Source organism: Astyanax mexicanus, chromosome 8 (genome assembly GCF_023375975.1).
Source record: "Astyanax mexicanus isolate ESR-SI-001 chromosome 8, AstMex3_surface, whole genome shotgun sequence".
Taxonomy (NCBI): Eukaryota; Metazoa; Chordata; class Actinopteri; order Characiformes; family Acestrorhamphidae; genus Astyanax; species Astyanax mexicanus.
The window spans coordinates 43919526-43943958 of NC_064415.1; the positions used below are offsets into that span (position 1 = coordinate 43919526).

Here is a 24433-nt window from a genome sequence, read left to right on the forward strand (position 1 = left end):
AGATAAGTGATTCACGTCCTCGTCCTTTGCTGCGGTGAAACTGCGACTAGCGCTGACACAGTGATGTTTATTAACGTCATTAAAACAGATTTTGTCAGGTATTTTCTTATAAATATTTATGCACAACTTATATCTCTCCTAAAAAGCGTTTATTTTTGGTCAGTAACACTCTTGTTTATTTACTAGCAGCGTAAATTACCAGTGTATGCTTTGGCGTGGATGTAATTAGGGGAATCGGTACCAGGTTTGTCTGGCACCTGTGTGGCATTAATGTGGCATTTGGCCCCGCCCAATATCGGTACCAAAAACCCTGATCGGTCCATCTCTAATAAATAAGTATGTAATGAACTTAAAATAGAAATGCCAGCGTAGATTTTACTCTTTAATAACCGACACTGCTTCGTAACACAAAAGGCATACCGGTCTTTCGCCTTGAAGCACAGCCGTCCATCTGCATCGACTTTTCTTTTTCTGGACATTATGGGATAAACATTTGTATGTCTCAATTCCACCCGCGAAGTTACGCCTTCCCTCCCGCAGGGTTTCCACATCAATGACTACACTGCCGTGTAGTGGCAGTAAGCCATAACTTCGCGGGTAACACAATCGACAAGCATTGTGGGAAATGTAGTTTTTGGTCAAAGCACGCTTCTGACCTATTTATTATAGACACTAAGATTTTACAAGCTCGTGCCACATGTTTGACACATGTGCTTTAAACAATATCACTAGCTTCAAACCCCAACCCTAAGCTTATACTAACTGTAACTCTTGCTCCAAACATTCACCCTTTACTAAATATAACACTGCTCCAGACCTAGACCTAAGACCTAACTGAGCTGTTATTAGCCCTGATCCCGTGGTATATAATAAAAAGGCTACTCTGGCCAGGCACTAGTTGACACATATTTTATGCTCCTTGGTGTAACATATCCAAAAATAGCCTGTGTAACTGAACTGATGGTATTATTGATTCATTTTAGATATGTTATTTTAAACGTTAATAAATAAAAAAAAGACTTAATGTGGTGATGTGGTAATTTTTTGGATGAAGAAATCACCAATGTAGGGTGTTTGAAATAATATTGTAAAAATACAGTATCAAATATCAGCTCCCAACCAAAACATTTTCAAAAGCTGTACACACATTTAAAAATATTTTATTCATTTTTTTTAAAGAGAGACATTTGTGAAGTAAGTGGAGGATTCTCTTTTTTTCATCAGTTTTACACTTTCAGAAAGATTCCACATGTAAGATACAAAATGTAACCCAGTAGATCATAAACCATCATCATTTTACCTACTTAGTCAAATTCAATGTTGCAGTTCATAACAAGACTTTAAACTAATACTTTTTTGAAAGGAAAAAGTGAAACAAACATCAAAATGTAAACTTTTTAGAAACCCATAAATACCAAATATATACTAAATAAAAAAATGAAGACAATTACAAGAAATAAGACCATAAATTACATTTTGCAAATGTAACAGTGAATACATGCATTCATAGCTTTGTGGTTTAATTAGATAGATCACAAAGAGCAAAAGAAGAACAGATCATCTACTAGAAGTGGGTTTAGGGTAAGTTGCTGAAATCAACATTGACAAATGTTCAGTGTAAGAAATAATCATTATTTTAAACATTTTTAAACATTTTAACAGCCATAGATAAATACATTGAGCCCTTTTTATCCTCCAGAGGGCAGTCTCTCCAGCCTTGCTCCAACAGTGTAAAACATAAAAAGTGTCCCAGACACTGTGATGCTCATTTTCTTAATGTTATTTAATATATACATCTAGTCTTCAGTGGACAACATTAAAACAGATGCAGATACAGAACATAGCCGTTTTTATTGACCCAGGAGCATTTGCTTTTTGAGTTCGGTACATTTGATCAAGTGTTTAAGCTGTTTTGGTGATCAAACGTGGTCCAGAGCACAGATCTCTGGTCCTACTGAAATCAGTGGCCTATAGGGTTCAGCTATTAGCTATCTGCTCCTGGAACTGTGGGTGGGGTTGATTGGTTGTAAATGCTTCTACTTAGCATTTTACCCACCCTCAAACCCACACTTTGATGAGTAAGTTTACTGTAATAAGCTCAGTTTTGTGGAACAAGTGCGGGTAGTGGCAGCAGGCTGATGAACTCACGCCTGGCTCGCATGGACAAAAGTCTGCTTGTTTAAAGGAGTTACTGTACGGTGAAGTGCCAGACATCCCAAAGAGCATTGCTTATCATTGCTGCAGTGCAGTATCAATATAACACAATAAAAAGCCAAACTACACTCACACTACACAGACAATTGATGCCTATAATTGCTTAATCGATTTGAATGGAGTTTTTGTGTAAAAGAAAACAAGCCATAATAACCCCCTCCCACTAACAAGCCCAGAATCGGTTCTGGGTACAGACTATGCCTGAACATGCCCATAAACACCTCCGGCATTAGAGCCCTTGGCAACATTCCGGACAGAACACAAACAGAGCTGTAAAAAAGGGCCAATCCCAAAACCTCAAAACTTTTATATAACAGTCTTTCCTTCCAATGTACACCCCCAATATGTACTGTACATTAACCCTGCCCAAAAGAGAAAGCTTAAGTCAAAGCTAAAAAAAATAAAGCATGATGGTGACTACTAGGATTTATACTGTCTGCATTGATATCAAATTATTTTGCACTTTCTAGACAGTATAGACAGAGTTTGGGCTTGGTGCCCTTTATCTCAACATTAGAGAACATCAGATCTTCCAGACCAAAACATTTTCACAGTAATGAACATTAAAGTGACGTGATTTTCAGTGTTAATATGAAGAGAGCTGAAGTTTGAATAATCATTTTTAAGTAATTTCTGTCCTTTAGCAGATGAGGATTAATGGTCACAATTTTAAACACTTTTAAACAGATCTGAGACGGTCAGGCAGGAGGCCTTTAGTTATCAGAGTCAGCGTCCAAAGGGGCAGAGTTTGGTCAGCAATAGTAACGTCCGGTAGGCAGGTGTCAGTCTGCTACCCGGGTCAGTCTGCACTCTGACGCCTGGTTGTGGGGTCACCAGTAGGGCGAGGGTCAGACGTCAGTGCTGATGGCATGTGTGTTGGTGATAAAGTCTGGTGGGCTGGGGTGGCTCAGCAGGGCGGCCATGCCCAGCGCCGTGGCATGTGTGTTTTCATAGTGACCTGGCATGTAGTCCAGAAGCCGCTCGCCACCGTTCCGCATGCCGTCCCGTAGGTGGTAAGGTGTGCAGGTGGGGCAGTACCCGTGGACTGCCGCGGGGTCATGCGGTAGCACCAAAGGTGTGACTGCTGCCCCGTCCACTCCAGGAGCACTGCAGGCGTTACAGGCAAACTGAGGCTGGGGGTCATTTTCCAAAGCCACATCCCTGTCAGAGCCATTCCTCTTACAGCAGTAATACTGACCGTCAGACACATGGGGGAGACAGAGAAAGGAAACGGAGTAAATGAAAAAATAGATGAACATGGAAAATATAGAAAATATAGTGGAAAGTGTGGCATGGACTGATTTCCCTAAATAAAATTCAGTCCACCTCCTTGTCATTTATTCTCTGTATAATAACCGCTGTTCTGTGCCTCAGTGGTTTGTTAGAGAGCATAAGTGATCAAACAGCATCATGAAAACCAAGGAACACCTAACACAAGTCAAAGATCAAGTTGTGGGGAAGTGTAAAACAGACTTAGGTACTAAAAAAAACAATCTATGAACACCTCACTATGCATGGCTCAATACATCATCTATATAAGTAAAGAGAAAAGAACAACTACAAACCTACCAAGACATGACTGTCCACCTAAACTGAAAGCCCAGGAAAGGAGAGTACTAATTAGAGAAGCAGCCAAGAGGCCCATGGTTACTCTGGAGGAGCTGCAGGAATCCTGCAGAAATCCACAAGACAATTATGATGTGCTCCACAAATCTAGCCTTTATGGAAGGGTGTACAATGCAAAATGCAATGTGTGGCAGAAAACTAACCCCGCACATCACTTAATAATTGTAGTTTGCAGATGCTCTCCTTCTAATCTGACTGAGCTTGAGCTATTTCGCACAGAAGAATGGACAAACAAATTCAGCCCCTTGGGACATACCCCAAAAGACTTGCAGCTGTAATTGCAGTGAAAGGTGGATCTACTAAGTACTGACTCAGAGGACTTGAATACAAATGTAAACCACACTTAAAATCACATAAAATCCCAGTAAAAAAGTTTAGAGGGTATAGATACTTTTTTTCAAGGTCTGTATATCTATATTTGTGTGTGTTTGTGTGTGTGTGTGTACCTGCAGCCGACAATAACACAGCACTGCTATGATACACAGCAGTATCACAGTGGCCAGAATTCCTCCAGTAATGACCACAGTTCCAGCTGACATCCGACCTGATCTCCATCAAACTCTGGGAAGTGATAGAGAGAGAGAGAGAAAGAGAGAGAAATAGACAGAGACAAGGAGACAGAGAGATATTAGTGGTGTGAACTGATTTGCATCTTACACCTGGCATAAGACGAGTCACTAAGTGACTGGAAGTGTTCAGGTAAATTTCTGGTGTATTGCTATCTTGGCAACGGAAAACACAGATGCTCCACTGACTGAATACAACCTAGACAGACGTCAACAGTCGTTGACAGTATCTTGGCAGTGAATTGGCAGCATGCCTGTTGGCAGCTATGCTGTTATTTCTGATTCCACCTAGACAGACGTCAACAGTCGTTGACAGTATCTTGGCAGTGAATTGGCAGCATGCCTGTTGGCAGCTATGCAGTTATTTTAATCAACAATAAACAGAATACAAACAGAATAACATAGCTGTTTTAATAAATGACCTGCTCACAAACCTTCACAGTCTGAATGAGCAGGTCAGTTTTCTCTGCTGAGAAGTGTTGGAAAAGTGCAGGTATCTAAATTGATGAATCAACAATCTGCAAATGTCAGACTGCACATGACTCTTAAAGGGAATGACAAGTGAAACGCAGACTGGTTTATTTCAAATTACGCCCAAAACACAGCTATGATTGATTAAGATAATAAGTCCATGCCTTTTGCTCGTTTTAAGCTGCACATGATGTACTTTCCCGTCTATATGATTGCAAAGACACACTTACACACCCTAAATCAAGCTGCGTGGGCTGTGATTGATGGCTTGCCCAAAGATTGCTAAAATAGGGCCTTTAAACCTTTAATAGTGGATATTTAAATGCAAATAAAAGAATGAATGTAAGATTGGCAAAATTTTATTATATTTTTATTAGTGCTGTCAATTGCTTAAAAAAACAAAAATATTCTGTGAGGAATCAGGATTAAATTAATGTTTAAAGTTGAAATGCTGGTACTTTCCTGAAGCATTAATGGAGGAAATAATAGCTAGTGCAATGCAACTTGCACAGGTCAAACAGTAAAAAGAAAGAGAAGGATTGTTTAATTAGCTTAAATGAGATTCAATCCATATTTTAGCATTAATAACCTGTTCTACTTACAGTAGGGGTGTTTTAAAAAGAGTTCTGCAAAAAATTAAAAATGGTATTGACCTAACTCTTTCAGTACTTTATATTGACTGTGTGAAAGATTTATATACATGAATGTGCAGAACGTCCTCTCCTGACCTCTACAGTTAACTTCTCCAGGGATCTGTTTTTGTGCAGTGCTGTTAGTGGGGAACTAAAACTCTTCACACACCCTCTAAACGCAAAACACACTAATAAGCAGTTATTAGTTTTACTGCCCTTACAGAACAACCAGCATATGTTCTATTTAAGGCACTAGTATGCTGCATGACCAACTAAACCTGCACCAAACCAAAACAGACCAGTAACAGAGCAGCATGAAGTTCATGCTGGTGTAAGCTGTTGATTTGAACAGGGTAGTGAGTTGGTATGGAATGCACTGATGGTACCAGTCCAGTACAGGAGAGTCACTCTCACTAGTGCACAGTCGTGGGCTACAGATTAGAGAGGACAATGAAACAGACACTGATGGACAAAACACAAATTTGCTAAGTGCGGAACCCCTAAGGAAGTAGAGAAAGAAGAATGAAAAAGGGGAGGGAACTCAGGGAAAATTGGGCTGGAGTTTTGAACTGCATGCTTGAAGAAGCGTGCAGTTATATCCCCCCCTTTTTATTTAATAGGAAGTGGAAGAGTAGATAAAGGGGGTTGTTTGGGAGGAGGTGGGTTGCGAACTTTCGTCACGAGACATAGTTAGTTAGGGCAGGTATTTACAGGGCGGTTGATTGATACGGGGTGGAGTTAGAACGTAGAGTTCGGGCGTGGTCCTTCTCCCAAACTTTTGTTATTACTGTACATAACATCATATAACTGATAAAGTCAGTTTCAGCCACAAGAGAGCAGCAGCAGCATAACTTTTACCAGCAAATGATTCTATTATTAACATCCACTTTTTATCCTTGTTAGTTAAAAAAAAGAAGAATAGGATTGTTGTTTTTGTTGTTTAATGTTTTGAATATTAGATACGGTGTTTATTTAAGGAATTGAGAAAAAAAAAGAAAACCGAAGCAGAATTTATCTGTCAGTGATTTCTGATCCATCCTGTATCACTTAAAATCAGCATGTAGTATAGGAGTGCACTATATCGTTATCATATGCAAGAATATCACAGAAATATTTGTTAAAACATAAAAAGACCATAACTTGATATCACAATATTCTTGTAAATAATATTATAACAAAATAAATATTTTGTATTAGTTTTGCTATTTGCTGTTTTCACTTTTAATTGTTTCTATGGTAATTTATATGAATGCAATAAATATGCTGCACTTTAGTTTTGTGGTAGATTTTCATTACATTACTTTATTTTTGGTAAGGTTTGTATTTGGTTACACTTTTTTACACAATTATTGTTTTATACAAAATCAGGGTTTTGGTAAGGTACTGTTTACAAAAATAGTTAACAGACTTTTTTTTTGTTTCTACTGAATGCATAAATCTGTTATATTTATACTAAATTAAACTTTAATATTTACTTAGTTGCACTACTATATTCTAGAAATTAGTTTTAAATTTTTTTTCGTGTCATATCGCCAAGAATGTTGTTATCACAAAATCAAAATGGAATACTGTGAATGATTACTTTAATGAGTCAGTGTGAAGCAGTGATTTCATAGGTCAATGTGAGGTAATACTTTAATGAATGGCAGAGATATAATGAATCAGTGTGAGGTACAGTCAGTGTCTGGGGTCTCTAAGAGTGGAAGCCCTAAATTATATGGAGCAGAGAAATGCTAATGTTAGTAAAAGCAATGCGCCATATATTCTCTCTGGAACAGCACCAAGAGTGCGCGCACACACACACACACACACACACACACACACAGAGACAGAGATTAGAAATTTGCTGAGGTTACACCTCACATAAAACACCAACACCCATCCCATAAAGAAAGAGATGAGAGAGAGAGATGGTGGGCATCATGATCTTGGATAGGTTTTTGTTTTCTGTGATTATAGTAATTTTTTTGGAGTAAAGAGAACTGAGGGCTTGTGATAGTCAAGCTCTGACCACACCCACTCTATGACCACACCCCCTCGTACCATGAATCCTTAGCGAAAAACTGAATCCAATCTGCCTCAGTCATGGCACTGCATTGTTCCTCCACACTGCCCTTCCAAAACCTCCCCACAATGTCCTCTAGATTGTCCTACAAATTGTCCTCTACAATGTCCTCCCTTCCATCCTACAACATACCTCGAATTTCACTCGACACCACCCTACTCACAATCCTGTCCTCAGAACTGTCCTCCTCCTCATCCTAATCAGTCCTCAAAGAAGGAAGTGTTTATACTCCTGCGTTTGTGAGTTCACAACTCTGCATCACTCCGCAGTTTAAACCGTTAAGGCCGGAATGTGTGCTTGGCTCAGCGGTCCACTCACAGCTGCTGCTGTCCACACCTCGCAGGGTATGTGTATGCTACAGCGAAGGTTCGACAAAAAAGTATAAATTGGTCTTCAGTCCTCTATGACATACTCCAAATTTTATTCTGCAGTTGTCATCTCCACAATCTTTTACACTGTTCTTCTGAACTGTCTTCCTCAATTTCCTTCTTTCCATACTCATCAGTTCTCTACAACAACCCTACAACAAATTCCAAATTGTACTTTTTATCCTCAATGTCCTCTACATCAGGGGTTGGCATATCTGGTCCTGGAGGAATTACTGCATAGTTTTGTGCTTTCCCTGCTCAAGTCCACCAGATTCAATCCTCACTGTCCTCTGAACTGTTCTTAATGTTCCAATCTCTTTAGTTCTTTAAAAAGTACTCTGAATTTTACTCTACGGTGTCTTTCTCAATGTCCTCCTCACAATCCTCCTCGTCAACTCAATGTTCTCCTTCCTATTCTCTTGAATTGTACTCTATATTGTCCTCCTAATCCTGCTTATTACTCCACAACATATTGTGAAATGGACTTCAAATTGTCTTCCTCAACATCCTACTCATCATCCTCTACATCAGAGGTGGACAATTCTGGTCCTGTAGGAATTACTTCCTTCGCTGTTAATTGTCGGATAAAAGTAGCTGTTAAAAGTAGGAAAATCAGCTGCACTGTACTGGCTAACTCGTTGACCCCTGCTCTACACTGTCCTCTGATATGTTCTCCTCAATGTTCTCCTTCTCTGAATTGTACTCTGCACTGTGTCCTCAGTGAATGTTGCTCAGTCCCTTTTCACAAGAATCTCAAACACACACAAGTACTGCTACCTTGCTGCAAACCCACACTGTGTGTGTGAGAGCCATTGTTGCTGAGGGATTTCATTGTTTCATCTACTATCCTCCACTGTCCCAGCATGCACCAGGGGAGGGGCTACAGCTGGCAGTTTTACGACTTCACCAAGGACAAGTCAGCAGCTTCAGATCTCTCTCTTTCTCTCACACACACTGCTGTGCCGTAGCAGCCAGGACAATTAATGCAAGAGAATTAAAGAGAATTGTTTCGGCCTTTAACATAAATACAACAATTACTATACTTCTTATTATGATTATTAAATAAGTTTAATTATTATACCCTCTATTTTGGTGATGATGTCCAACACACTGTCTGGCACTCTAATGTAACAACACTGTGCAACACTCTACTGCACCAACAGTATCCAACACTCTACTGCACCAACAGTATCCAACAATCTACTGCACCAACAGTATCCAACACTCTACTGCACCAACAGTATCCAACACTCTACTGCACCAACAGTATCCAACACTCTACTGCACCAACAGTATCCAACACTCTACTGCACCAACAGTATCCAACACTCTACTGCACCAACAGTTTCCAACACTCTACTGCACCAACAGTATCCAACACTCTACTGCACCAACAGTATCCAACACTCTACTGCACCAACAGTATCCAACACTCTACTGCACCAACAGTATCCAACACTCTACTGCACCAACAGTATCCAACACTCTACTGCACCAACAGTATCCAACACTCTACTGCACCAACAGTTTCCAACACTCTACTGCACCAACAGTTTCCAACACTCTACTGCACCAACAGTTTCCAACACTCTACTGCACCAACAGTTTCCAACACTCTACTGCACCAACAGTTTCCAACACTTTATTGCAACAACAGTATCCAACACTCCACTGCACCAACAGTTTCCAACACTCTACTGCACCAACAGTATCCAACACTCTACTGCACCAACATTTTCCAACACTCTACTGCACCAACAGTTTTCAACACTCTACTGCACCAACATTTTCCAACACTCTACTGCACCAACAGTTTCCAACACTCTACTGCACCAACAGTTTCCAACACTCTACTGCACCAACAGTTTCCAACACTCTACTGCACCAACAGTATCCAACACTCTACTGCACCAACAGTATCCAACACTCTACTGCACCAACAGTATCCAACACTCTACTGCACCAACAGTATCCAACACTCTACTGCACCAACAGTATCCAACACTCTACTGCACCAACAGTTTCCAACACTCTACTGCACCAACAGTTTCCAACACTCTACTGCACCAACAGTTTCCAACACTCTACTGCACCAACAGTTTCCAACACTCTACTGCACCAACAGTTTCCAACACTTTATTGCAACAACAGTATCCAACACTCCACTGCACCAACAGTTTCCAACACTCTACTGCACCAACAGTATCCAACACTCTACTGCACCAACATTTTCCAACACTCTACTGCACCAACAGTTTTCAACACTCTACTGCACCAACATTTTCCAACACTCTACTGCACCAACAGTTTCCAACACTCTACTGCACCAACAGTTTCCAACACTCTACTGCACCAACAGTTTCCAACACTCTACTGCACCAACAGTATCCAACACTCTACTGCACCAACAGTATCCAACACTCTACTGCACCAACATTTTCCAACACTCTACTGCACCAACAGTTTTCAACACTCTACTGCACCAACAGTTTCCAACACTCTACTGCACCAACAGTTTCCAACACTCTACTGCACCAACAGTTTTCAACACTCTACTGCACCAACAGTTTCCAATACTCTACTGCACCAACATTTTCCAACACTCTACTGCACCAACAGTTTTCAACACTCTACTGCACCAACAGTTTCCAATACTCTACTGCACCAACAGTATCCAACACTCTACTGCACCAACAGTATCCAACACTCTACTGCACCAACAGTATCCAACACTCTACTGCACCAACAGTTTCCAACACTCTACTGCACCAACAGTATCCAACACTCTACTGCACCAACAGTATCCAACACTCTACTGCACCAACAGTATCCAACACTCTACTGCACCAACAGTTTCCAACACTCTACTGCACCAACAGTTTCCAACACTCTACTGCACCAACAGTTTCCAACACTCTACTGCACCAACAGTATCCAACACTCTACTGCACCAACAGTATCCAACACTCTACTGCACCAACATTTTCCAACACTCTACTGCACCAACAGTTTTCAACACTCTACTGCACCAACAGTTTCCAACACTCTACTGCACCAACAGTTTCCAACACTCTACTGCACCAACAGTTTTCAACACTCTACTGCACCAACAGTTTCCAATACTCTACTGCACCAACATTTTCCAACACTCTACTGCACCAACAGTTTTCAACACTCTACTGCACCAACAGTTTCCAATACTCTACTGCACCAACAGTATCCAACACTCTACTGCACCAACAGTATCCAACACTCTACTGCACCAACAGTATCCAACACTCTACTGCACCAACAGTTTCCAACACTCTACTGCACCAACAGTATCCAACACTCTACTGCACCAACAGTATCCAACACTCTACTGCACCAACAGTATCCAACACTCTACTGCACCAACAGTTTCCAACACTCTACTGCACCAACAGTTTCCAACACTCTACTGCACCAACAGTTTCCAACACTCTACTGCACCAACAGTTTCCAACACTTTACTGCAACAACAGTATCCAACACTCTACTGCACCAACAGTTTCCAACGCTCTACTGCTCCAACAGTATCCAACACTCTACTGCACCAACATTTTCCAACACTCTACTGCACCACCAGTTTCCAACACTCTACTGCACCAACAGTTTCCAACACTCTACTGCACCAACAGTTTCCAACACTCTACTGCACCAACAGTTTCCAACACTCTACTGCACCAACAGTTTCCAACACTTTACTACACCAACAGTTTCCAACACTCTACTGCACCAACAGTTTCCAACACTCTACTGCACCAACAGTTTTCAACACTCTACTGCACCAACAGTTTCCAACACTCTACTGCACCAACAGTTTCCAACACTCTACTGCACCAACAGTATCCAACACTCTACTGCACCAACAGTTTCCAATACTCTACTGCACCAACAGTATCCAACACTCTACTGCACCAACAGTATCCAACACTCTACTGCACCAACAGTATCCAACACTCTACTGCACCAACAGTTTCCAACACTCTACTGCACCAACAGTATCCAACACTCTACTGCACCAACAGTATCCAACACTCTACTGCACCAACAGTATCCAACACTCTACTGCACCAACAGTTTCCAACACTCTACTGCACCAACAGTTTCCAACACTCTACTGCACCAACAGTTTCCAACACTCTACTGCACCAACAGTTTCCACCACTTTAATGCAACAACAGTATCCAACACTCTACTGCACCAACAGTTTCCAACGCTCTACTGCTCCAACAGTATCCAACACTCTACTGCACCAACAGTATCCAACACTCTACTGCACCAACAGTTTCCAACACTCTACTGCACCAACAGTTTCCAACACTCTACTGCACCAACAGTTTCCAACACTCTACTGCACCAACAGTTTCCACCACTTTACTACAACAACAGTATCCAACACTCTACTGCACCAACAGTTTCCAACACTCTACTGCACCAACAGTTTCCAACACTCTACTGCACCAACAGTTTCCACCACTTTACTACAACAACAGTATCCAACACTCTACTGCACCAACAGTTTCCAACGCTCTACTGCTCCAACAGTAGCCAACACTCTACTGCACCAACATTTTCCAACACTCTACTGCACCAACAGTTTCCAACACTCTACTGCACCAACAGTTTCCAACACTCTACTGCACCATTAGTTTCCAACACTCTACTGCACCACCAGTTTCCAACACTCTACTGCACCAACAGTTTTCAACACTCTACTGCACCAACAGTATCCAACACTCTACTGCACCAACAGTTTCCAACACTCTACTGCACCAACAGTTTCCAACACTCTACTGCACCAACAGTATCCAACACTCTACTGCACCAACAGTTTCCAACACTCTACTGCACCAACAGTTTCCAACACTCTACTGCACCAACAGTTTCCAACACTCTACTGCACCAACAGTTTCCAACACTCTACTGCTCCAACAGTATCCAACACTCTACTGCACCAACATTTTCCAACACTCTACTGCACCAACAGTTTTCAACACTCTACTGCACCAACAGTTTCCAATACTCTACTGCACCAACAGTATCCAACACTCTACTGCACCAACAGTATCCAACACTCTACTGCACCAACAGTTTCCAACACTCTACTGCACCAACAGTTTCCAACACTCTACTGCATCAACAGTTTCCAACACTCTACTGCACCAACAGTTTCCAACACTCTACTGCACCAACAGTTTCCAACACTCTACTGCACCATTAGTTTCCAACACTCTACTGCACCACCAGTTTCCAACACTCTACTGCACCAACAGTTTTCAACACTCTACTGCACCAACAGTATCCAACACTCTACTGCACCAACAGTAGGGCTGTCCCTAACGATTATTTTTTAAACGATTATTCTAACGATTATTTTTTTCGATTAGTCGACTAATCTATTTATTGAGAAACATATTTAAATAATTATTATTTTACGTTTTAAAGCAAACGATAAATTACTATATTTATATATAATAACAACAACAACAACAACACAAGCCTACTAAACCAAACCCCACACTTATAATCACTTACATGTACAACACGTTTAGATCTATAACGCTAAAAATGGATAAGCTCCCATACACCACAACCGTGTGTTGCACTGTTTTCTGTGACCGCTAGATTTTGTGACCACGGGCAAGTAGTTCTCAGCAGACCGGTGCACTGGCCGATTCGAAACGTGTTCGTTTCTAATGTTTACCCCGACTGGCCAAAACGGTTCAGTTTAGGGCTGAGGGTAAGGTGTAGGTATAGAAAGCTTCCGTTTTGCCAATGAACGCTCATAACCGTGAGCACTGGTCACAAAATTCCGACGGTGACAGAAAACGGTGTAACACCGCAGCGCCGACGGCTCTAGCTAAAATAACTTAAGGCAGCTAGCTTAGCTAAACACCTGAACTTATGAATGATGCTACTGTTTCTGGAAACTGCGAAATGCCATGCACAAATATAAACCAAAACTGTATAATTTCTGCCTGTGGCAGGTTTAAAACCTTTGGTAGACAGCCTTAAGTCTTTTTAAGGACACCCGCGGAGACCCTGATGTAAACGGTAACTTACTGTGTGACCCTGTTGACATAGTGCTCCTGGATGTTTGCGCTTCAAGTGCTCCTTTTGCACATATGGCAGAGGACCACATTGTTGCCCTTTTGCGTGAAATGCTCCCAAACTTTAGATGCCCGCTGGCGTTTTTTTGTAGCTGGAGATTGCTCTCCGGAGTCCAAGCTCTCTAGAGCTTAGATTCTCTGCCCGAACCAGACATGACCCGGGCTCCCGAAAATAGTCCGAGATGTAGGCGTCTGTTTTTTAATTATATTTTTATTTTAAAAAAAAACGAAAATAATGAAAACTGAAAGTGAAACTAAACTAATTTATTTATAAGCGCTGTTTTCACTACCGCAGTTCTACAGCGGGGGTGTTGTGCCGATTCTGTCCGCGAAGCGGGAGTCGGATTCAGCAGGGAGTCGGATTCGGCACAAGCGCGGAGGCACACCGCGGTCCGCGGTCGGAATTTTTGGGCCCGATCTAACCTCTAATGCTCTCCACAGGCGCCGCCATGTTTACGACGCGCCGACGCACGTTATGCAAATCGATGTATTTTCGTAATCGATGACGTCGATTATGTCGACGCGTCGCCCCAGCCCTAACCAACAGTTTCCAACACTCTACTGCACCAACAGTTTCCAACACTCTACTGCACCAACAGTTTCCAACACTCTACTGCACCAACAGTTTCCAACACTCTACTGCTCCAACAGTATCCAACACTCTACTGCACCAACATTTTCCAACACTCTACTGCACCAACAGTTTTCAACACTCTACTGCACCAACAGTTTCCAATACTCTACTGCACCAACAGTATCCAACACTCTACTGCACCAACAGTATCCAACACTCTACTGCACCAACAGTTTCCAACACTCTACTGCACCAACAGTTTCCAACACTCTACTGCATCAACAGTTTCCAACACTCTACTGCACCAACAGTTTCCAACACTCTACTGCACCAACAGTTTCCAACACTCTACTGCACCAACAGTTTCCAACACTCTACTGCACCAACAGTTTCCAACACTCTACTGCACCAACAGTTTCCAACACTCTATTGCACCAACAGTTTTCAACACTCTACTGCACCAACAGTTTCCAACACTCTACTGCACCAACAGTTTCCAACACTTTACTACACCAACAGTTTCCAACACTTTACTGCACCAACAGTATTCAACACTCTTCTGCACCAACAGTTTCCAACACCACTGCACCAACAGTTTCCAACACTCTACTGCACCAACAGTTTGCAACACTCTACTGCACCAACATTTTCCAACACTCTACTGCACCAACAGTTTTCAACACTCTACTGCACCAACAGTTTCCAATACTCTACTGCACCAACAGTATCCAACACTCTACTGCACCAACAGTTTCCAACACTCTACTGCACCAACAGTTTCCAACACTCTACTGCACCAACAGTTTCCAACACTCTACTGCTCCAACAGTATCCAACACTCTACTGCACCAACATTTTCCAACACTCTACTGCACCAACAGTTTTCAACACTCTACTGCACCAACAGTTTCCAATACTCTACTGCACCAACAGTATCCAACACTCTACTGCACCAACAGTATCCAACACTCTACTGCACCAACAGTTTCCAACACTCTACTGCACCAACAGTTTCCAACACTCTACTGCACCAACAGTTTCCAACACTCTACTGCACCAACAGTTTCCAACACTCTACTGCACCAACAGTTTCCAACACTCTACTGCACCAACAGTTTCCAACACTCTACTGCACCAACAGTTTCCAACACTCTATTGCACCAACAGTTTTCAACACTCTACTGCACCAACAGTTTCCAACACTCTACTGCACCAACAGTTTCCAACACTTTACTACACCAACAGTTTCCAACACTCTACTGCACCAACAGTTTCCAACACTCTACTGCACCAACAGTTTTCAACACTCTACTGCAGCAACAGTTTCCAATACTCTACTGCACCAACAGTATCCAACACTCTACTGCACCAACAGTATCCAACACTCTACTGCACCAACAGTATCCAACACTCTACTGCACCAACAGTTTCCAACACTCTACTGCACCAACAGTATCCAACACTCTACTGCACCAACAGTATCCAACACTCTACTGCACCAACAGTATCCAACACTCTACTGCACTAACAGTTTCCAACACTCTACTGCACCAACAGTTTCCAACACTCTACTGCACCAACAGTTTCCAACACTCTACTGCACCAACAGTTTCCACCACTTTACTACAACAACAGTATCCAACATTCTACTGCACCAACAGTTTCCAACGCTCTACTGCTCCAACAGTATCCAACACTCTACTGCACCAACATTTTCCAACACTCTACTGCACCAACAGTTTCCAACACTCTACTGCACCAACAGTTTCCAACACTCTACTGCACCATTAGTTTCCAACACTCTACTGCACCACCAGTTTCCAACACTCTACTGCACCAACAGTTTTCAACACTCTACTGCACCAACAGTATCCAACACTCTACTGCACCAACAGTTTCCAACACTCTACTGCACCAACAGTTTCCAACACTCTACTGCACCAACAGTATCCAACACTCTACTGCACCAACAGTTTCCAACACTCTACTGCACCAACAGTTTCCAACACTCTACTGCACCAACAGTTTCCAACACTCTACTGCACCAACAGTTTCCAACACTCTACTGCTCCAACAGTATCCAACACTCTACTGCACCAACATTTTCCAACACTCTACTGCACCAACAGTTTTCAACACTCTACTGCACCAACAGTTTCCAATACTCTACTGCACCAACAGTATCCAACACTCTACTGCACCAACAGTATCCAACACTCTACTGCACCAACAGTTTCCAACACTCTACTGCACCAACAGTTTCCAACACTCTACTGCATCAACAGTTTCCAACACTCTACTGCACCAACAGTTTCCAACACTCTACTGCACCAACAGTTTCCAACACTCTACTGCACCAACAGTTTCCAACACTCTACTGCACCAACAGTTTCCAACACTCTACTGCACCAACAGTTTCCAACACTCTATTGCACCAACAGTTTTCAACACTCTACTGCACCAACAGTTTCCAACACTCTACTGCACCAACAGTTTCCAACACTTTACTACACCAACAGTTTCCAACACTCTACTGCACCAACAGTATTCAACACTCTTCTGCACCAACAGTTTCCAACACCACTGCACCAACAGTTTCCAACACTCTACTGCACCAACAGTTTGCAACACTCTACTGCACCAACAGTTTCCAACACTCTACTGCACCAACAGTTTCCAACACTTTACTGAACCAACAGTTTCCAACACTCTACTGCACCAACAGTATCCAACACTCTACTGCACCAACAGTATCCAACACTCTACTGCACCAACAGTATCCAACACTCTACTGCACCAACAGTATCCAACACTTTACTGCACCAACAGTTTCCAACACTCTACTGCACCAACAGTATCCAACACTCTACTGCACCAACAGTTTCCAACACTCTACTGCACCAACAGTATCCAACACTCTACTGCACCAACAGTATCCAACACTCTACTGCACCAACAGTTTCCAACACTCTACTGCACCAACAGTATCCAACACTCTACTGCACCAACAGTTTCCAACACTCTACTGCACCAACAGTTTCCAACACTCTACTGCACCAACCGTTTCCAACACTCTACTGCACCAACAGTATCCAACACTTTACTGCACCAACAGTATCCAACACTCTACTACACCAACAGTTTCCAAAACTTTACTGCACCAACAGTTTCCAACACTCTACTGCACCAACAGTATCCCACACTCTATTGCACCAACAGTTTTCAACACTCTACTGCACCAACAGTATCCAACACTCTACTGCACCAACAGTTTCCAACACTCTATTGCAGCAACAGTTTCCAACACTCTACTGCACCAACAGTTTCCAACACTCTACTGCACCAACAGTATCCAACACTTTACTGCACCAACAGTTTCCAATATTCTACTGCACCAACAGTATCCAACATTCTACAACACCAACAGTATCCAACACTCTACTGCACCAAGTTTCCAAAACTCTATTGCACCATCAGTATCCAACACTCTACTGCATCAACACTTCACTGCACCAACATTTTGCAACATTCTACTGCACCAACAGTATCCAACACTCTACTGCACCAACACTTTACTGCACCAACATTTTACAACATTCTACTGAACCAAAAGTATCCAACACTCTACTGCACCAACAGTATCCAACACTCTACTGCACCAACAGTAGGGCTGTCCCTAACGATTATTTTTTAAACGATTATTCTAACGATTATTTTTTCCGATTAGTCGACTAATCTATTCATTGAGAAACATATTTAAATAATTATTTTACGTTTTAAAGCAAACGATAAATTACTATATTTATATATAACAACAACAACAACAACAACACAAGCCTACTAAACCAAACCCCACACTTATAATCACTTACATGTACAGCACGTTGTTTAGATCTATAACGCTAAAAATGGATAAGCTCCCATACACCACAACCGTGTGTTGCACTGTTTTCTGTGACCGCTAGATTTTGTGACCACTGGCAAGTAGTTCTCAGCAGACCGGTGCACTGGCCGATTCGAAACGTGTTCGTTTCTAATGTTTACCCCGACTGGCCAAAACGGTTCAGTTTAGGGCTGAGGGTAAGGTGTAGGTATAGAAAGCTTCCGTTTTGCCAATGAACGCTCATAACCGTGAGCACTGGTCACAAAATTCCGACGGTGACAGAAAACGGTGTGACACCGCAGTGCCGACGGCGCTAGCTAAAATAACTTAAGGCAGCTAGCTTAGCTAAACACCTGAACTTATGAATAATGCTACTGTTTCTGGAAACTGCGAAATGCCATGCACAAATATAAACCAAAAATGTATAATTTCTGCCTGTGGCAGGTTTAAAACCTTTGGTAGACAGCCTTAAGTCTTTTTAAGGACACCCGCGGAAACCCTGATGTAAACGGTAACTTACTGTGTGACCCTGTTGACATAGTGCTCCTGGATGTTTGTGCTTCAAGTGCTCCTTTTGCACGTATGGCAGAGGACCACATTGTTGCCCTTTTGCGTGAAATGCTCCCAAACTTTAGATGCCCGCTGGCGTTTTTTTGTAGCTGGAGATTGCTCTCCGGAGTCCAAGCTCTCTAGAGCTTAGATTCTCTGCCCGAACCCGACATGACCCGAGGCCCGCCCGTAAATCCGACCCGGGCTCCAGAAAATAGTCCGAGATGTAGGCGTCTGTTTTTTAATTATATTTTTATTTAAAAAAAAAATAACGAAAACTGAAAGTGAAACTAAACGAATTTATTTATAAGTGCTGTTTTCACTACCGCAGTTCTACAGCGGGGGTGTTGTGCCGATTCTGTCCGCGAAGCGGGAGTCAGATTCAGCAGAGAGTCGGATTCGGCACAAGCGCGGCGGCACCTCGCGGTCCGCGGTGTCAGTTGTAAGCGCTCGCGCTAGCCGCAAAATACGGCAGAAAACACTGAGGGAGCTGCAGAATTATGAATGGGACTAGAATATGAGCACGAGGAGATCAAAGAGAACCTTCACCTGTGAGTAGCTCTCACCAGAACAAGCAAATCTCTCTCTCTCTCTCTCTCTCTCTCTCTCTCTCTCTCTGTGTCTCTCTCTCTCTCTCTCTCTCTCTCTCTCTCTGTGTCTCTCGCACTCCTCCGCGTTTGACTTGCAGAACTGTGTTTAGCTGTTCTTAAAAATCATTTTAATTAAATAATAGTTCTATGCTTCTATGTTACCGTGTTAATTAACATAATTCTGATCATATTTCGCTCATTAAAACAGCCCGAAAACAGCCAGTTGGAATTTTTGGGCCCGATCTAACCTCTAATGCTCTCGCACGTTATGCAAATCGATGTATTTTTGTAATCGATGACGTCGATTATGTCGACGCGTCGCCCCAGCCCTAACCAACAGTTTCCAACACTCTACTGCACCAACACTTTACTGCACCAACATTTTACAGCATTCTACTGCACCAAAAGTATCCAACACTCTACTGCACCAACAGTATCCAACACTCTACTGCACCAACAGTTTCCAACATTCTACTGCACCAACAGTTTCCAACACTCTACTGCACCAACAGTATCCAACACTTCATTGCACTATTAGTATTCAACAATCTACTGCACCATCAGTATCCAGCATTCTACCGCACCATTAGTGTCAATAACTCTACTAAACCATCAGTGTCCTGCACACTTCTGCAGCAACAGTGTTCAGCAATCTTCTGCACCAACAATGTCTAGAACTCTACTGCACCAACACTGTCCAGCTTTTTACTGAAACAACAGCCTCCAGCATTCTTCTCCACAGACAGTATCCAGCACTTTACTGCTCCAACAGTGTCAGCACTCTTCCACACCATTACTGTTCACCATCAGTGTCCAGCATGCTACCACATCAACAGTGTCCAGTTCTCCACTGCATCAACCAAGTCCAACACTCTACTGAATCATCAGAGTGCAGCGCTTTACTGCACCGACCTTGTCCAGCACTCTACTGCACCAGCAGTGTCCAGCACCCTACTGCACCAACCATGTACAGCACTCTACTGCATCAGCAGTGTCCAGCGCCCAACTGCACCAACCATGTCAAGCACTCTACTGCAAAAAACGTATCCAGTGCCCTACTGCACCAACCATGTCAAGCACTCTACTGCACCAACAGTATCCATGACTCAAAACTGATTAGGGTCAGAATTAGCATTAGAATCAATAAAAGAAACTATGCCAGCATTACAGCGCCCCCAACAGTCCACAGTCTTTCATGCAGCAGATCTATGATGTCACCCAGCTCAGGGTGAAAGCATTCCTTTATTATTCACATTCACCTCCTTGGCTGTAAGGTCCGTGAGCAGCTCAGGTAAAGTAGAAAGCTCTGATCATTTTTGAATGAATCTGAAACTCAGAGGTTTCTGTGCTGTTAAATAATGACATGAATATTTGGGCTCCTGCTCCCATTTCTGCACTTCCCATCACAGCCAGCCTGCCATCTCAGAGCGGGACTTTTTAATTATTTAAATCTCATTCCCTGAACAATATTTTTCCATCACTGAAACATTCTGCCAGGTAGTCAGTGAAGACTTTCTCCCTCCAACCTCTTCAAAAAGCTCTCACCTGAACTCGCCATGTGATCAGAAGACTGGGCTCAACCTGGGACAGAGAAGAACAGAGTAAATGAACCACCTGAAACAAGAACTAGCAGTTCTGTACTGATTCGAGCAGATACTGTGAACAGTGTTCTCTTCACTACTCAGCAGCTCCTTATAGAGTTCTCATGGTAGTGGATTTCAGAACCAGTTTGGTATTCAAAGCCTGCAAATTATAAAGTCAACACTGGGGCAGATGGGTCTTCTAGCACTAAAGACCAATGGAGAGTTTCTTCTCCATTCTCCACCCAACCACCATCACTCACCAACCATAATTCTCTACACAAAAACACCAGTGTTCTCCACTCCAACAGCTTCATTTTCATCTCAACTAATATCATTCTCAACTTAACCCCAATCATTTTCCATCCAGTCACTGTCATTATTCATTCAACCACAATCAATTTATACTCAACCATCATCATTCTCAACCAAACACTATCATTCTCCACCCAACCACCATCATTCCACATTCTACCAAACAACTATTATTCGTCACCCATCTATTACCATTTTCCACCCAACTATCATCATTCTTTACTCAACACCACCATTCATCCAAACACCATCATCATTCTTCACTGAAACACCAACCCTTTTTTTAACTTAATGACCAGCCTACTTTATTCAAACCATTTTCATTTCCCACCCATCTTTCCTAGGCACAGTCATTTCTGCTCTATCCTACCTCAATTCTATCCAGTTAATCTCATCATACTTCACCTAAACACCACACTTCCCCACCCAAACTTTAATTTCAACCCCACTCATTCTCAATCCATCCACTTTCATTCTTCACTCAAATTACATTATTCTCTACTTGACCGGCATTTTTGTGCTCCCAACCCCAACCCTTCTCTACTTAGTGGAGTTATATATATAACTTAGTTTTGGGAGGATGATCCACGCCCTCACTCCTCCCATTATTTTCCCTATATAAACCATCACTTCCTCTACCTGCTTGTTAAACAACAACCTTGCGCCCACCTCCTCCCCATCTTCCTCCTTCTTTTATCAACTACCTTTCTCTACATGTTTCTCTTTGCGTGGGGGGCTTCAGCTTCACAGTTTTCCAGCGAAGCTGCCCCGAACTCCACCCTAAATACTCTGAGTATTATATATATACTGATACTGTCCTACTTGTGTCCTAAATGAGTCCTGAGGGATCAGTAGAATACTTCACTAAACCTAGACTTTCTGCCTATTTCTACACAGAAGTGGCTTTCACACGTCTTCAGGATCAGTTCTGTGAGGGACCTAAGGCTTTGAAAACTTTATCTGCGTGCTACAATTTCCACTCGGCCATCTGAGACCAGAGCCAACCCTCCAGCCATACATCTGCTGAAGAGCACAGCCAGACGAACCCAACAAATGGAAAAGTTCCTGAAATACGGAAAAAAATCAACATGAAACACGGAAAACAATCCCAAAACATCTAAGACATCCTGAAACACAGGAAACTTTTTCACATACAGAAAACATCCCGCAATATGAAAAAACCTTCCAACACATGAAAAACATATCAAAACAAAAAAAATATTCCAACACATGAAAAACATACCGAAGCACAAAAAATATACCAAAAGACAGAAAACCTTCCAACATGCAAAAAGCATTTCCAAAACATGGATAGCCTCCCAAACACGAAAAACTTACGGAAGCATTTCCAAAACATGGATGGAGGAACCATTTGAGCAGACAAAAACCCTCCTAAAAAACAGCTTAAGAGGAAAGCTGATTTCAGATGCTGTAAAGTAGTCTTCAGTGGTCCAGATGGTTGACATTGAGCTGCCAGCATCAACCAGCATGGTCTTGGTGGTCTTGTTGGTCAACCAGAATGGTCTTGATGGTCAACCAGCATAGTCTTGTTGGTCTTGTTAGTCAACAAGCATGGTCTTTGTGGTCAACCAGCAAGGTCTTGGTGGTCTTGCTGATCAACCAGCATGGTCTTGGTGGTCTTGCTAGTCAACTAGCATGGTCTTGGTGGTCTTGCTGGTCTACCAGCTTGGTATTGGTGGTCTTGCTAGTCAACAAGCATGGTCTTGGTGGTCAACCAGTAAGGTATTGGTGGTCTTGCTAGTCAACCAGCATGGTCTTGGTGGTCTTGCTGGTCAACAAGCTTGATCTTGATTATCTTGGTCTTGGTGGTCATGCTGATCAACCAGCCAAGCTTGGTTATTCTAGTAATCTAGTAACATGGTCAGGTTAATCGTGCTTGTGAACCAGTTAAACTACCAAACTAAAACAAATACATACCCTGTAGTCTAAATTCAGCTCGAGCTGAACCATTTCTAAGAGTTCCCACTGTTCCTGTAGAGCAGGAGCTGAAGCTCAGAACCTGTAAAGTGTGTTGGGGGTGTTCAGGTGGACCAACACTGCAGACACTAAAATACATTCAAATGTACATCACACTCTTAATCATATGGAGATATACGTTCTACCTTAAAAAAGAGCCGCAGCTTTAAGGTGGAGCTGAATTACCTGCACGAGCGAGTCCTTCACCAGTCCGCTGTGCAGAGCAGCGCTCGAGCTGCTGATCCGCTAACGGGCGTCTCGAGCTGCAGAATAAACCTCTGAACACGCTGCTGATCACCCGGCCGCTCAGTCTGTCAGGCTGCAGGAGGCGGGAGTTCCTCTGCACGCGGGAAGCCTCGCTGTTCCATCCTCTCCTCACCCCGAGAACCACTCTCTAGATCAGCAGGAGAGAGAGAGAGAGAGAGAGAGAGAGAGAGAGACTCTACAACTCCCCCTCCCCCCACACACACTACAGCAGTGCATCTCAACCCTGATCCTGGAAGTACCCTTTAAAGAACCACTATGTATTATATATACAGCTCAGGAAAAAACTAAGAGACCACTTCAGTTTCTAAGTCAGTTTCTCTGATTTTGCTATTTATAGATGATTTTATTCTATAAACTACAGACAACATTTCTCCCAAATCCCCCCCCCCCCCCCCCCAAAAAAAAAAAAAATTGTCATTTAGAGCATTTATTTGCAGAAAATGGGACATGGCTCTGATGCAGAGCTTTCAGACCTCAAATAATGCAAAGAAAACAAGTTCATATTCAGTTCTCCTCCACCAGTCTTACACACTGCTTTTGAATAACATTATGCCAGACCTGGTCCAGACTGCTACACATTTAATGACCTATTTATGCAGAAATCTAAGTAATCCCAAGGGGT

The 24433-nt window shown here is 42.5% G+C and overlaps 1 protein-coding gene across 1 annotated transcript; it reads right to left on the reverse strand.

Moving 5' to 3' along the window:
* Window positions 1-1144: 1144 nt before the first annotated feature.
* On the reverse strand, window positions 1145-23940 carry fam163aa (family with sequence similarity 163 member Aa). The gene is made up of 3 exons (XM_007234389.4): window positions 23731-23940; window positions 4287-4401; window positions 1145-3407 (listed from the first exon to the last, which is right to left on the reverse strand). Exons 2-3 carry the CDS (start codon window positions 4377-4379, stop codon window positions 3063-3065), a joined length of 438 nt encoding a protein of 145 aa, XP_007234451.3. The 5' UTR covers window positions 4380-4401; window positions 23731-23940; the 3' UTR covers window positions 1145-3062.
* Window positions 23941-24433: the final 493 nt, after the last annotated feature.